Source organism: Phalaenopsis equestris, unplaced genomic scaffold, assembly GCF_001263595.1.
Source record: "Phalaenopsis equestris unplaced genomic scaffold, ASM126359v1 Scaffold000078, whole genome shotgun sequence".
NCBI lineage: Eukaryota > Viridiplantae > Streptophyta > Magnoliopsida > Asparagales > Orchidaceae > Phalaenopsis > Phalaenopsis equestris.
Genome location: NW_018164520.1, coordinates 741,971 through 756,652, shown reverse-complemented (window position 1 = coordinate 756,652; position 14,682 = coordinate 741,971). Strand labels below are relative to the sequence as shown.

General features: G+C 37.1%; 1 protein-coding gene across 2 annotated transcripts in view; it reads left to right on the top strand.

Annotated features, from left to right (window-relative positions):
- The first annotated feature begins 68 nt into the window (after positions 1–68).
- Positions 69–14,682, top strand: part of LOC110019797 — a 56,027-nt gene continuing 41,413 nt past the window's right edge. The window contains exons 1-6 of one of the 2 annotated variants that reach the window (XM_020717629.1): positions 69–491; positions 8,883–9,376; positions 11,041–11,222; positions 11,645–11,711; positions 11,785–11,869; positions 12,183–12,264. In XM_020717629.1, the coding sequence (XP_020573288.1) occupies positions 113–491; positions 8,883–9,376; positions 11,041–11,222; positions 11,645–11,711; positions 11,785–11,838 (1,176 nt within the window). In that variant the 5' untranslated portion in view covers positions 69–112 and the 3' untranslated portion in view covers positions 11,839–11,869; positions 12,183–12,264. Of the gene's footprint in view, positions 492–8,876; positions 9,377–11,040; positions 11,223–11,644; positions 11,712–11,784; positions 11,870–12,182; positions 12,265–14,682 lie in introns of both variants that reach the window. The other variant, XM_020717628.1, reaches the window with a different exon arrangement.

Sequence of the window (14,682 nt, the reverse complement as noted above, 5' to 3'; positions counted from 1 at the left end):
AGTGGCAGGTAGGATAGAGGTTTGCGCCTTGAGCGGGGAAGGTGGGGAGGAACTTTTTGACAGGGATGCCGAAGTGGGATTGAGGTTGGTTAGAGATTATTTGAATGAGGCCATGGAGGAAATGGGTCCCTCTTTTCTTGAGATTGCTGCTGCCGAGGTTAAGGAGAATAGGATGGATTCGAGTGGGTCTGCTTGCCAGGCAGGGGAAGTGAAAGACGCTGATCAATGTATTGAAAAATTGGAAGCGAAGGGTAAGAGTTCTGTAGATGATGGGATTGGTGAGAAATGTGAGGGTTTAGGTGATGTTTGCATGCGGGGTTTGGAAGATAATGATGTTCTAAAAGCTTCGAAGGTTGTGGAAGTTGTTTCGACGGAGAACTTAGAAGATGATAGAATTAGAGAAGAATCACGGGGCCTGTGTAATGCTTCAACAGAAGGTGATGGTTGCTATGGTGCTGAGGGGTTTGCGCTCGAACCCATGGTGGACGCTGGTATAGTTTCTTACTTGAATTATAGCTTTCATGTATTTTTTGTTGTATTTTATGGTATTATTTTATTTGATTTGTATTCTTTTTTATTTCTTTTATGCTCTAAGACTCCTCTATAAGAGTGAACTTAATATTCTTGAGAGAGGTGTAGAGGAGAAGTGTTGAGTTATAATCCCAAGCAGTTTTTCTTTATCTCATCCGATGCTAGTGAAATCTCTCTCATCGTGGTTGTTTGCGAATTAATTTAACACCGAACCACATAAATCTTTTGTGTTTAATTTTTGTTGCGTAAATTTCTACACTTCCACTTTGTTTTCGCATGACAATTGGTATCAAAGTTTCAGGTTCGTGATCGTAGCGAGGTTTAGCATTGAAGACAACAAATTCGACATATGTTGTTAGAGAATTTTCAGGTGGTCTGACGTGCAGATTGGAGGCAGGCTAGAGACTGGGTGCGGAGTTTGGGCTATTGCAGGAATTCGTGTTATATGCAGTTTTTCACAGTTTGTTTATAGATGATTTGTGCTAAATTCTGGATACTTGTGCTACCCATCACATTTGTCCCAATCGATGATGATTTTGTAAGTACAAGGAGCTGGATAACATTTCAATAGCTGTGAGTAACGATCAAACTTATCGTGCTATTGGTTTAGGGAGTATCTTTATCAGGCTGAATGAGTAAACTATGAGAGAGCTGATCGATGTTAAACATGTTCCATATATCAGAAAGAATTTGCTATCTGTTGGGGTTTTAAAGTCCAAGGGCTATAATATAGTTATTGAGATAAGAGTTTTGAGGATATGTTGTGGAGTAATGATTTTTTTGAAGAGAATTCACTATCATAATCTTTACTATTTTTCAGAGTAGTATGGTGATTGGAACGACTGTTTTTGTTGATAATTCTTCTGACATCATTTTGTTGTGATATACGTGGGTAGCCATGCGGGAGAGACTTCACATCAGACTTGTGAAGAAAACATTGATCAAAGGAGCGAGCACCTGCAAGCTAGATTTTTGTGAACATTGTGTTTAAAAAGAAGACATGTGTTTTTTGATACTGCCATTCACAATATAAAAGATATTTTAGAGTATTTTCACACAAATGTTTAGGGCCCAACGAATACGTCATTCAGCGGGCGAAGACATTTTGTCCCGTTTATTGATGATTACTCCATATATTTTTGAGTGTACACCATGAAGCGTAAAAGCGAAGTGCTGAAGATTTTCATAATTTGGAAGATATAGATCGAGACTCAGACTGGTAAAAAGATCCGGTGTATCTTATGAGACAATGGAGGCGAATACACTTCAAATGCATTCTTGCAAGTAGGGCTGTAAACGAGCCGAGCTTGAGCGAGCTCAGGCTTGGCTCGTGTTCGGCTCGTTCGAAATAGCTCGTGTTCGAAATCGGCTCGTGAACAGTGTGTTTGTGTTCGACTCGATTTAAATATTCGTGTCCGTGTTTGGCTCGCGTTCAGCTCGAAATTGGCTCGTTAAACTAAAATTGAGAAAAATATATATAAAGTGTGATATTCAAACCTGGATCAAATCTATACAAAAGATCACATTTACCACATTGCCACATGAGGTGTTATGATTTAAATTTAGACATAAATATATATAATATATTATTATATAAATAATATATGTAATATATTGTAATATAAAAAGTTATATAATTTTTTTTTCGAGTCATTTCGAGCCGAACAGGAGCGAACAAACTGCTGTTCGTGTTCGGCTCGTTTCAATTTCGAGCTTAAAAATTTGTTCGTGTTTGGCTCGTTAGGCTTAACGAACGAGTCGAACACGAGCTGCTTAACGAGTCGAACACGAGCTGTTCACAAACAACGAGCCAAATTGACAGCCCTACTTGCAAGAGTGTCAGAGAGTTGAAATAAAACACTAATTCACTGTTCGAGAGACCCCACAACAGAACGGGGTGAAAGAGAGGATGAACCAGACTTTGTTAGAGAAAGTTTTGTTTATGTTATTCAATGTTGGGTTGGATAAAATCTTTTGGGCCGAATCCATAAAATATGTCACTTATTGAACCGTCTGCCTTCTGTCGCTATTGGGAATGATATTCTAAAGGAGATGTGGTTGGGGCATCTGCTAGAGATTTTAAGCACATAAGAGTGTTTGAGTATCAAGCGTACAACCACGTGCAAAATGATAAACTAGAATCAAGAGCAAAAAAGATAATTTCCACTGGCTTCAGGCGTGGAGTCAAGGGCTTCAATTATATGATTGGTCAGAAAAGAATATTGTTATTAACATGGATGTTACATTCGATGAGACAAACTTGTTAAAAAATCGGGACTAGAAAACAGGTGAAAAGTTCTACTTGGAGCACAGATATGCACCAGAAGTTGGAGTTTGATGCAACTCACAATTGTTCCACAGAGTTTGTCCACTCCAACTCAGATACCTGATTCAGTTGCAACTTAGTTAGCATTTGTTGATAATGCTCATGAGGAGGTGGAAGAAAATGTTGAGTATGAGATTCCTTCTTAGGAATCTATTGCGAGGAGCAGGACCAGATGCCCGAATATCACAAAACCAACATGATTAAGAGATCACATTGCATTTGCACTTTCAACCATAGAGACATAAATTTTTTTGTCACTATAAAAAAAAATGTGGATAGCCCAGACTGTGATCTTTGGAGAGCATCAATGGACGAAGAGATTGAGTGATATCAGAGGAGAAAATCCAAATCACAAAAGAAACACAAATATTACTATTGAATTTGAAATTGGTTACAATGATTCTTCAAAACATGAAATAAACGACAAACAAACACAAAAACACAAGCCAACACCTTGATAGTGTATTCCAAGGGCAGTGGAGGTTGGCCCAGTGGATCCAGAGGCTTAATAAAGCAAGTGTGAATGCGGGAGAGGGACCTGTAGGGAACTGGAGGAGGGTGACTGCAGGTTAAGGTGGCGGGAAGGTTTGTTGGGCGGCTAGGAGGTAGATTGGAAGGTGGGGTAGTAAGCTGGGAAAGTGGGGCAGCAGTGGGGAAGGCTTGTCAGCACTTTTGGAGGGTGGACGGTGGTGGGGCAGCAGTGGGGAAGGCTTGTCAGCACTTTCGGAGGGTGGACAGTAAGCGGGAAAGCGTTGACAGTGATGGGAAAGGTATGGACAACAAGGTAGACTGTTGGAATTGTGTTGGCTGAGTGCTAGGAGGAATTCAGGGCAGATGGATAGCATGAAGGGCGGCTGAGTGGTGGGATGAAGTATGGGGAGCTGGGGCCTTGCTGGGAGAAGGCTGACAACAGGTTAGAGGGAGGACAACAACTGATGGTTGTTGTGGAAGTAGTGCGGTGGACTGTTATAGTGTTGGAAAGCCTGTGAACAACAATAGTAACGGTGGAAGTATAAATAAATATCTCGTTGGAATTGAGCTATAGACGGAGCACCACTTAGACCCGTGGAGACGATCACCATCTCGGACGAGGGACAACCGAAGCACTAACTCTACGTTAAATCCCTCAAAGGGGAAAATAACATGGCTAAATCCTGTTTTCAGATATAAAAAACAAGGTCCCTAATTGTAAGCGCGCCACTTCCTATTTATAAAGAGGCTTGATCTATTTTAGGAAGGATTTCAGATTTTGAAGAGACTTTAAAAATAAGATAGGAGAATAAAAAAGATTTCATATTTTTGGTAAGACTTTTAAAATAGGTAAGGATAATAAAAAGAGATTTTAGATTTTAAGAAACACTTTTAAAATAAGCAAGAAGAATAGAAAAAGATTTCAGATTTTAGGAAATGATTTTAAAATAAGGAAGAAGAATAAAATTAGAATTTTAAGTTTTAGAAATGAATTTAAAATGGGAAAGTGTTTAGGAAGGAAAGGTGAGGGGAGAGAAAGGAGAGGTGAGGAAGGAAAGGGGAGGAAGAAAAGGAAGCGGAGAAAGGAGGAAAGTAAGGAAAAGGGAGGAGGGAAATTGAGAAAAGGAAGGAGGGGAGGCCGCCCCCTCCCTTGAGAACCTGTCGGTTTTTCCCCGAGCCTCGCGCCAATCTCCGAGGGTTGGAAAAGCTTCGACTTTATTTGTCGAAGCTTTTGGTTCTCTGTGACCGTTCTTGGATGCTACCGATGACTGCCCTGGCTCCCAAAGAGTCTGAGGAGCTTTTCCCACCTACGAGCATACCTCTTTATCGATCTATTTTGGTTTGACATAATCTGAGCTGAAGGTACACATCAGGTTCTCCGGAGCCAAATTTTGAACAAGTAAATATCTAATATGCTTCTCATCTATGATAAGTTTGGCCTCAACGGGTTTAAGGGTTTGCAAGAGTTTGGTTGATGGTTGATTCTTATTATCTTCTGGATTCTCCCTCTGACTATTGAAGTTTTGAAGAATTGACATTTTCTGTTTCGTTCCAATAACAAGAACTTCACCCTGACCTTTTGTCTGTTCATGTTGAACATTGGGGGTGAGGGTTGAAAGTGTAACTGACTATGATGCTATAAGTTGATCTTTACTAAAACCATCCACTGAAATTTTAAATTCTGACATCTTCTGGTCTGTGTGGCTTTTGTATGTCTCAATAATAAGTTTTCCATCTTCTAGGAGAGTAGGAATCACAATCTCATCAAAAGTTGCATGTTCCTTTTGATCACATGAAGGAAAGCATCGAAGGTATCCACAAATTAGGGAGTTCCTCGGGGGAAGCGTCATCGACTAAAAATTCTCATTCGAACTGCTCTTCAATGTCGTTACCTTAGGTTTCAACAATGCACTATTCCTTGAAATAAATCATTCCTCTGATTGTGCATTCTACTTACACATGATTGAATCCGTGGCACTTACAACATTTTATGGAAGTGACAGACTTATGGATTGGTTTCGCTGAATAGCAGCACAGAGGGGTGTCGCTTGGTGATAAAGTCTCACATCTTCAGAAGCCAGAGCATGCAACTTTTGGCGACATTATGTTGGTAGGAACCAACGCTGTGTTGTCTCATTTATCTTCATATTTTCTAATTCTTCCCTTCGACTTCCCAGATCACGGTTGAGGGTAACTTCCCATTGGATTTTCTCTTCAATTTCCATAAGCCTCTATTGGAGGCGATGGAGTTCTTGTCATATCTCTTCTCGGGTAGGCTTGGACATATTTCTTCTTCGCGACACAGTTGACGGTTTTGGGATCTCGGAGGAAAGAAAGAAGGAACAAAGAAAGAAGAGAAAAAAAAACACAAAAGAAAGAGAAAAAAAATTTAGTGTGGTCGATTGGGTAGGGGCGGATGCTAGAAACCCTTAGATGAGACTAGAGTTCGACTTCCTCCAATGCCAAATAATACCGGAGGAGAAAAACTAATTCAAAAAGAAACACAAATATTATTATTGAATTTGAAATTGGTTACAACGACTCTTCAAAACATGAAATATGCGATAAACAAACACAAAGATACAAGCTAATACTTTGAAAGTATATCCCAAGGGCGTTGGAGGTTGGCCTAGTGGATCCGAAGGCTTGGGACAACAAGTGTGAATGTGGGAAGGTTCGTTGGGCGGTTTGAAGGTAGGTGAACTGGAGGAGGGATGCAACAATTTAAGATGGCGAGAAGGTTCGTTGGGCGGTTTGGAGGTAGGTTGGAAGATGGGGCAATAATGAGGAAGGCTCTTCAACACTTTCGGAGAGTGGATAACGAACGAGGAAGCGTTGGCAGCGATGGGAAATGCTTGGTCGGCAAGGTAGACTGAGTATTGGGAGGAATTTTGGACAGGTGGACAACAAGATTGGGTTGTTCAGGAAGAGTGGCTGAGTGTTGTGATAGAGTATGGGGTGTTGCCTTGCTGAGAGAAGGCTGATAACAGGTTGGAGGGAGAACAACAACCGGCGATTGTTGGGGAAGAGGTGCGGTTGCTGGCTGTTGGGCGGTGAGGCGGGTGGACAACGACAGTAAGAGTGGAGGGATAGAGAAATATCTTGTTGGGGTTGAGCTACAGTCAAAGAACCATTCGGATCAGTGGAGACGATCACCATCTCGGACGAGGACAATTGAAACACTACCTCGACGTCGGATACAACTCTCGAAGGGAAAATACCAAGGCTTAAACCTGATTTGAGATATCAAAAATAAAACCCCTAACTTTAAGCATATCACCTTCTATTTATAAAGACACTCAACTTATTTTATGAATGATTTCATATTTTGGAATGACTTTCAAAATAAGAAAAGAGAATAAAAAAAATTTTAGATTTTTGGAAAGTTTTTTAAAATAAGTAAGGAGAATGGAAAGAGATTCTAGATTTTAGGAAAGACTTTTAAAATAAGCAAAAGGAATAAAAAGAGATTTCAGATTTTAAGAAAGAATTTTAAAATAAGGAAGGAGAATAAGCTTAGAATTTCTTGTTTTAGTAAATGATTTTAAATAGGAAAATGCTTAGGACCGAAAGGGGAGGAGGAGAGAAGGAAAGGGGAGGAAGAAAAGGAAAGGGGAGGAAGAAAAGAGGAAATGAAGGAAGAAAAGGGGAGGAGTGAAAGGAAGAAGGGGAAGGAGGGGACGGCCTTCCTTTGGAACCGGCCGGTCATCCTCCAAAACCCGTGTCATGGAGTCTTTTTAGAAGAATGATACTTGAAGGTTAATGAAGTTTCTTATGGGAAGGAAAACCATCGGGTGCAAATAGGTGCATGCAAAAAAGGAAGGATTTCATGGAGTTGATGTGCGTTATAAGACAAGATTAGTGACAAAAGACTTTGCGCAATGAGAAGGGATTGATTATGACGAGGTGTTCTCCCTAGTGGTCAAGCATTTCTCAATTCGTGTTCTCTTAGCACTTGTCGCACAGTGCAGTCTGATCTTGGAACAGCTCGATATGAAGATCACATTCTTACACGGAGAATCACAAAAGGAGATCTACATGTTGCAGCTGTTTGGATATGGAGCATGAAAAGATTTGATTTGTAAACTAGACATGTCTTCGTATGAGTTGAAGCAATCACCACACTAGCTGTATAAAAAATTTGATCAATTCGTGAGGGGACATGATTACACAAGGAGCCAGTATGATCATTATGCATATTTCAAGAAGTTGACCAACAGTGAGCTCATTTATTTGCTTTTATATGCTAATGATATATTGATTGCATTTGCTAGTTGATTGAGGTTGATAGCATGAATAATCTATTGTCCAGATATTTTGAAATGAATGAATTGGGTGAAGCTCACAAAATTCTTGACATGGAAATTCTAAGGCACTAGGCAGCTGGAAAGGTTTGGTTTTCGCGAAGAGCTTATGTTTGAAAGGTGTTGAAGAAATTTGGGATTGATGACTCGAGCAAGGCGGCAGTCTACCTATTGCATCTCACTTTCAGTTGAGTTCAGATCAGTGTCCCAAATATAATCAGAAAAGGAAAGATATGTGATCAGTTCCTTATGCTGTGTAGTGGGTAGTCTGATGTTTGTCATGATTTGCACTAAACTAGACATTGCACAAGCAGTTAGTGTTGTGAACAGGGTCACACTTGATCCATGAATGAGTCATTGACATATTGTGAAGGGTATTTTAATGTATCTGAAGGGTACGGTTGTTGTTAGCTTGATGTTTGAGAGACAATCATCCAATACAGATTTGTGTGTAGGCTACACAGACTCAAACTATGCAGGTGATATGGATAGACAGAGATCTACAATTGGTTATTTATTCATATTGGCAGGAGGTCGGTTTAGTCTACTGTTGCTTTATCTACTACAGAGGCCGAGTACATGACGGTCACAGAAGCGATGAAGGAAGCAATATGATCATCTCTTACTTATCTAGAAGTAAGAGATAAGGTGGAGATTGTTATATTTTATGGCATTATTTTAATTGATTTATTATTTTTTTGATTTATTTCTTTATATGCTCTACACCTCCTCTATAAAAGAGGACTTGGTGTTTATGAGAGGCGTGAAGGAGAAGTGTTGAGTTGTAATCTCAAGCCGTTTTTCTTTCTCCCGTCCGGTAGTGAAATCTCCCTCTCAGTGGACGTAGGCGAATTCACTTAACACCGAACTACGCAGATCTTTTGTGTTTTATTGTTGTTGCGTGAATTTCTATGTTTCCGCATTATTTTTGCATGACACTTTTTTGTCATGTTGTTTGGCTGCTAACTATTTTTGTTCCGTTTGCCATGTCATGCTATGGTTGATATGGTCAAACTTCTTGCTACTATATTAATTTTCTGATAATATTAGCTCTCATACCTTAGAAGAAGTTCCGCTGCATTTCATAGTGTGTCAAGTTTTCAAGAGGACGGCGTGCTTTCCTTTTATACATCTCACTCTTTTTGTAATGCCATACTTAACGCTAGCTTTCATTTCTCTAATCTGCAAAGATGGGATTCATCTAATCTATAAAGTTTTTCACTTGATTTCAAATTTCATACAAGATAAAGAGGAGCGCGTTAAGCTTGGCGGGCATGGTATGTCTAGTCCTGTTGGAGGTCTTCTTCATAAGCTTGATCCTAGCGAGGTCAGCAAAGTAAAGGAAGCCTCAGAGAATAGCCATTTAGATCCACACATGTTGGTAGAAGAAACACCCCCAGATGCAGAAATTGCCGCAGCTGCTGCATTGATTAGCATATCTAGTGGCGATGAAATTCTTAATGAGCCTGCAAAACGTAGTTCTACAAGCAATACAATCTTACCAGATTCTCTTACTGAGCTGGTTGCTGAAGTTACCGCTGGATTGGACTCTAGCACTGGTGCTCCCGTGAAAGAAAAATGCAGTTTGGTTCCATTGCCTGATATTGTTAATGGAGACCCATCAGACTTAAAAGGAAATGGTATTGTTGAAGAATGCAATAAAGATGCTGAACCAAGCAAGCATAAATATATTTTGGATCATCATGCTTTCTTTGAAAGGAATCCAACTAGTTACACCAGTGAGGTAGTTTCTTCGCTTTGTTTCTGCTTGCGAGATTGTTTTTCATTCTTAAGGCAGTCTAACATAACCTAATAAATTTTCTATCAAGAAACTAGAAAATAAAACCGGTAATGCCTTTCAGGACATGTTTTTTTTTTCTTCCTATTATCTTTCCTACAATATAACGTAATCAGATTAAAATTTTACTGCGACTTGTAACTAATTTTCCTGAATTTCCCTGGCCAACTTGCTGACCACGTGCCTTGGGTGATTATATGAACTGGAATCTTACTCCTTTTTTCCTTTCTACAGTATTGCTTGATTCCACATAAAATTTTTACGTCAGTCTTCTTTGCCGTCTTAGAGTTACCCTACATCATTCTAAAAAAAAAAATGGGTGATTAGTGTATTTGCTGCAAGTTGAGCTCTTCCATTGTCAATTAGCAAAATGAGATCTGCAAAGCAGTTGTATTTTGCTACCTTTAATATCAACAATGAAAGGTAAAATAGCTTCCCATATCTATTATGTGAAGTATAACCAAAGCTGATTATAGTCATTCATTAATTAGTAGGAGAGCCAATTTTGAGGATGGATTAAGCCGTAGAAATAAGAAATTGGTGGCACATGAAAAGAATTTTTTTTGAACCTTGATTCTAAGCTTGCACTTTTAGCTGCACATTTGGTCCTTCAGTTGTAATTGAAACACTTTTCACTAATTAGAGTTGGACTTTCTTAGTACTTCAATTTCTAGTTAAGGGAGCAGCATATTGTTGTGTCTAGTTTGGAGAAAAGCATTGCCCAACTTAGAATGATGTTAATTTGGCCTCACGTCCTTTCTTTTCTAACTTTGCTAATTTTAATATTTGAGAACCCCTCCTCATCTATAAATTCTAAGATATTGAAACTATTTAAATCTTTTTATTTTTTCCTTCAATAATTTAATCAAGATACGCGGAGACTTGATTATATTAGAGAGATTGTATGAGTAAGACATGATAATAACTCATTAAAATGAAATAAAATTTTTTGGACAGCTCATCATTTTGTTAAGTGATGGGTTCACCCTCTGTTGTAGATTTCAATATCTTTAATAACATTTTATTTTTGCTTTAAAGGAAAAACTATTGGAGATGTCGACATAGAAAGTATACTTAAATTGTGTGAAAACGGTTGAGAGAAGAATTGAGATGCAGCAGCAAAACGAGAGAGAGAATTAATGAATAGGAATGTAAATGGTGGACAATAATCTGCATCAACCTGTGCAAACATATTAGCTGCGCATGCTGTACTTTATATGAAAGAATGAAGGATATTCATGAAGTTGATGCAAAATAGTTGCCATATGGCTAATTATCTTAATGATGATAAGTTTATCAAACCTTCTTCTTAATATCGTCATTTCTGCTTTGTCTTGCTTGTCCACTGAGGTCAATATTGAGATTGTAGGGTTTATTAACTCCTGCTATGTGGTAATATTTGCCCGTTGAGTGTTGCTATACTCTCTCTTCTTTAACAACCAGTTTGAAATCCTATATTTTTGTTGTCATAACTTCTTGTTTTTGTTTTTTTAAATAAGAGATTTAGAGAACAAAAGATATGTGACATTTTTTTTCTGTGTCATCATGATTGTTGATCTTTGCTCTATTAGAGAAATTTCATTTGATATGTCATGTGTTTCTTATTCCAGTTGAGCGATGATTCCCAGCCGCCACATGAGTTAAGCTGTCTGAAGTCAACGAACCTGTCAACCAAGCGAAAGACAAGGAAAGTTTCTCCACCTCGGATGGATGACAGAGGACTTGTCAAAAGAAGAGCTATTAAGAGATGGACTTTACTGGAAGAAAATACCTTGAAAGAAGCTGTTGCTGAGTATGTACTATGCCTGTCTCATTTGACAGTGTTCAGTATTCTTCTTACTGTATATTTATTTGGAAAAAATAATTTTTTTTAGGAAGATTTACATACATACCACTCAATTATTATGCTACGTATCAAACACCTGAATTTTTAATTTTTATATACATAACAACAGGTTATTTCATTTTTTAAAAGTTAACACAGTGGTATTTTTGATGTGATATGAAAGATGTGGGTGGTATAATTGTAAACAACAGATATTAGGTGTTAGATATGTAAATACATAGATATTGGATGTTATGCATTCGGACGCAACTTTTTTTTATTATTTATAGCGGTTGTCCTTGAGATTGAACAGCATTTTTTTTTCCCTTGTTTTATAACTAATTTATCATCACAACAGAACTCTAATTCTCCCTTTTTCTTGAGAATAGACATGGTACAGGAAACTGGAAATTGATTCTATTCTGTAACGCTGAAATATTTAAAGGGCGAACAGAGGTAGGATATTATACATGATTTTCTTCCTTTTCTACTTGCACGAATTATTTTTATTGGTGCTCTTCGTCATCAGGTTGATTTGAAGGATAAGTGGAGGAACATGAGCCGGTATTTTTTGCAGGCTTAAGCTTCTTATGATTTGATATTTAACTTTGCTGGTATGTTTGAAATATTTCAACTCTACTGCATTCTTTGTTATACTTGCTTCCATATTACTTTTGAGGTATTTACATATATACCACACAATTCTTATGTATTTACATATGTAACCCCCGAACTTCAATATTTTAACCCATAGGTTTATCACACCCAAGTATTATAAATATAAAGATAAAAGTATAGGTGTTAGATATATAAGTACTTGAGAATTGTGTCGTATTTAAGTAAATTTTTCTATTTCTTTTTGCCTTGATGCTATTGATACCTAGATGGACAGGAGGATTGAACAACATATTTGTTTACTTTGTGCAGATAAGATGCTCTTTAGATATAATATAACATAACGTGTAACGGCGGGTGGGAGCTTCTTTTCAGTGTTGAAGTTCCACCAATGGTAAAATTACCAATTTCTGTGCTCAGTTCTTAAAATTGTTTAAATACTTGTTTGTTTTCAGCATTTTTTAATTATGATTAACTTTCAAGACAAAAAAAATTGCATTCTATTTAATTCTGATAAATTTCTTTAAGCCATAGAAAAATAACGCATGCAAATTATCCTCAGCATCTCTATGATCAGCACTTTGAACTTGTTTTTGCTTAATAGGAACAAACTATACTTGTGTTCAAATCCCCCACTCTTTAATTCAACTATTTACAGTGGTCTGTTGGTGTAAATTAAATATTTTTATGTTATAGAATCCATTTATTGCCCATAATACTGATAGCTAAATCAGCATCTTCTCAGCGTTCAATTCTTATTATATTTATTTTTGTGGATTTGCTTCCTGTTCCTAATTCTATAAATTTCCTCAAGTGTGAGTAAAAGAGCCAGAAATGTAGAAGAAATTGGGCTTTGCTCGCTTCTCTATTCTCTCAATGTTATAGAGTTGCAGGCATGTTCTGTTTAATATTTTCTTTTTCTCAACTTATTTCTGAAGGTTTAGTTTTTCTATACAACAACAACAACAACGAAGCCTTAATCCCACTACGTGGGGTCGGCTACATGAAGTCCTATTTAGTTTTTCTATAAATAGTAATTTCTTTTTTGCTGAAAGCTTTTCAGTAATTTCGTGGGCAATGATTCACATTCAATTTTGAAGTTGGAGAGTTTGGACTGCAACTTAAAAGGAATCCATCTTTTATGCTTGCTTGAATTGAACAACAACTGCTTTGCACTCACTATTGTCATCTAACGTTGGCCACTTCCACACCCCTACTGATTTTTTTTTTTTTTAAATTTTCTTCTTCAACGTACAGGTTTTATTTAATATGAAACAAAGTGAATTTTGTCCAATTTCTTCGTCTACTCGTTGCTCTTTTGTAGCGGTTGACTATTAATCAAAATCAGAGTTACAAATGAACTGAGTCAGTTGAGTAGGATTGTGCTCAAACTGGAGCTTGGTTATAAAATTCGAGCTTGCTTTTGTGTTTATGCTCAAACTTGGTTCATTTGTCATATTCTGATTGTTTAAGCTAAGTTCATATTTGTTTCATATGATGATAATTAAGTCATTATCAAACAAATTAACAAGTAATATTATGGATCTATATGATCTCTAATCAAATGTTTTTTTATAAAATGAATTGAAATTAGTGATATCGAGCTATTTATTTACTAACATGCCCATCCAAAAGTAGATTTCCTAAGCTTTCTAAGCCTAATGGATTGAGCTCAATTCTCACAAACCTAAACCCTGCTACAAGCATATTGTTCTCGCCAACCATGTCCTTCAAAGTTACAATTATAGGACTTGGCGAGTTCCTCCATCGAGCTCGCCAGTATGCGAGTTCTCCACCAATCTCGTCGGTATTCATGCGAGTTCTCGCTTGCATTTATGGAGCTACACCGACAATGTTTGTTTAACAATTCTTCAAGGCCTGCATGATAGGAGGAAACAAATTCTAACCTATCATTGTCCATACTCATTTATGAGCCTCTTGACACCCATGATAATGTGCCATCAACGACAAATCTCAACGGACCTCGTATATTATGACTTGCAATTTATTATTTTTCTATTTTTTAATCTTTTGCTGTAGCCCTACAAGGGCAATAACGTTGAGAGTGATATAAAGAAGGGGGAGGGGAAAATAATAAGGGGGGATCCACGTCTACTGCCTTCCACCTTCACTCACCTAACAAGGTCTCTCCCAAATTATATGTATTCATGAATTATATGGGAATTTAGGTTCTAAAACGATTCAACATAACCGAATGGGTCTTATCAAACAAATTAATGAGTTGAATGACTAAGTTATTTTTTTTTTCTAATCAAATGATTACTTGTTGCACTTACAAAAACAAATGAGCTTTTAAATAAAGAAGCTACTAAATGAATAATTGAAGTAAGCATACAAATGCACAAACTAAATAGATAACTAAACCAAGCTTTTATCTTATTCTGATGTACTATGAATTAAAAATTAATTAAATTTTAATATAAATGAGTTATAAATTTAGTTTTAACTGGAGTTTATTTACAAGTTTTAAATTAACCTTTAATCTATCTTATTCACAAGCATTAAATCAAAGCTTATTCTTGAGTTTGTTCATGGATTTAAAATGAATTTATTCATCGAACTTCTTAACAAGATCTAGATGATATTGTTCATGAACTCGAATGAATTAAGTAAGAAATTCTTTATACTTATTCATTTAATAATTAAGCATTTATATACGTGTTTCAGTTTATTCAATTAATTTATCAAACAAATATGAACGAGCTTTTATCGAGCCGGACTTCAAGTAGCTTATCAAACTTGTTTTGTTTGTAACCATAAGCCAAATTATGTAGAATTGTGGAGCATGAAT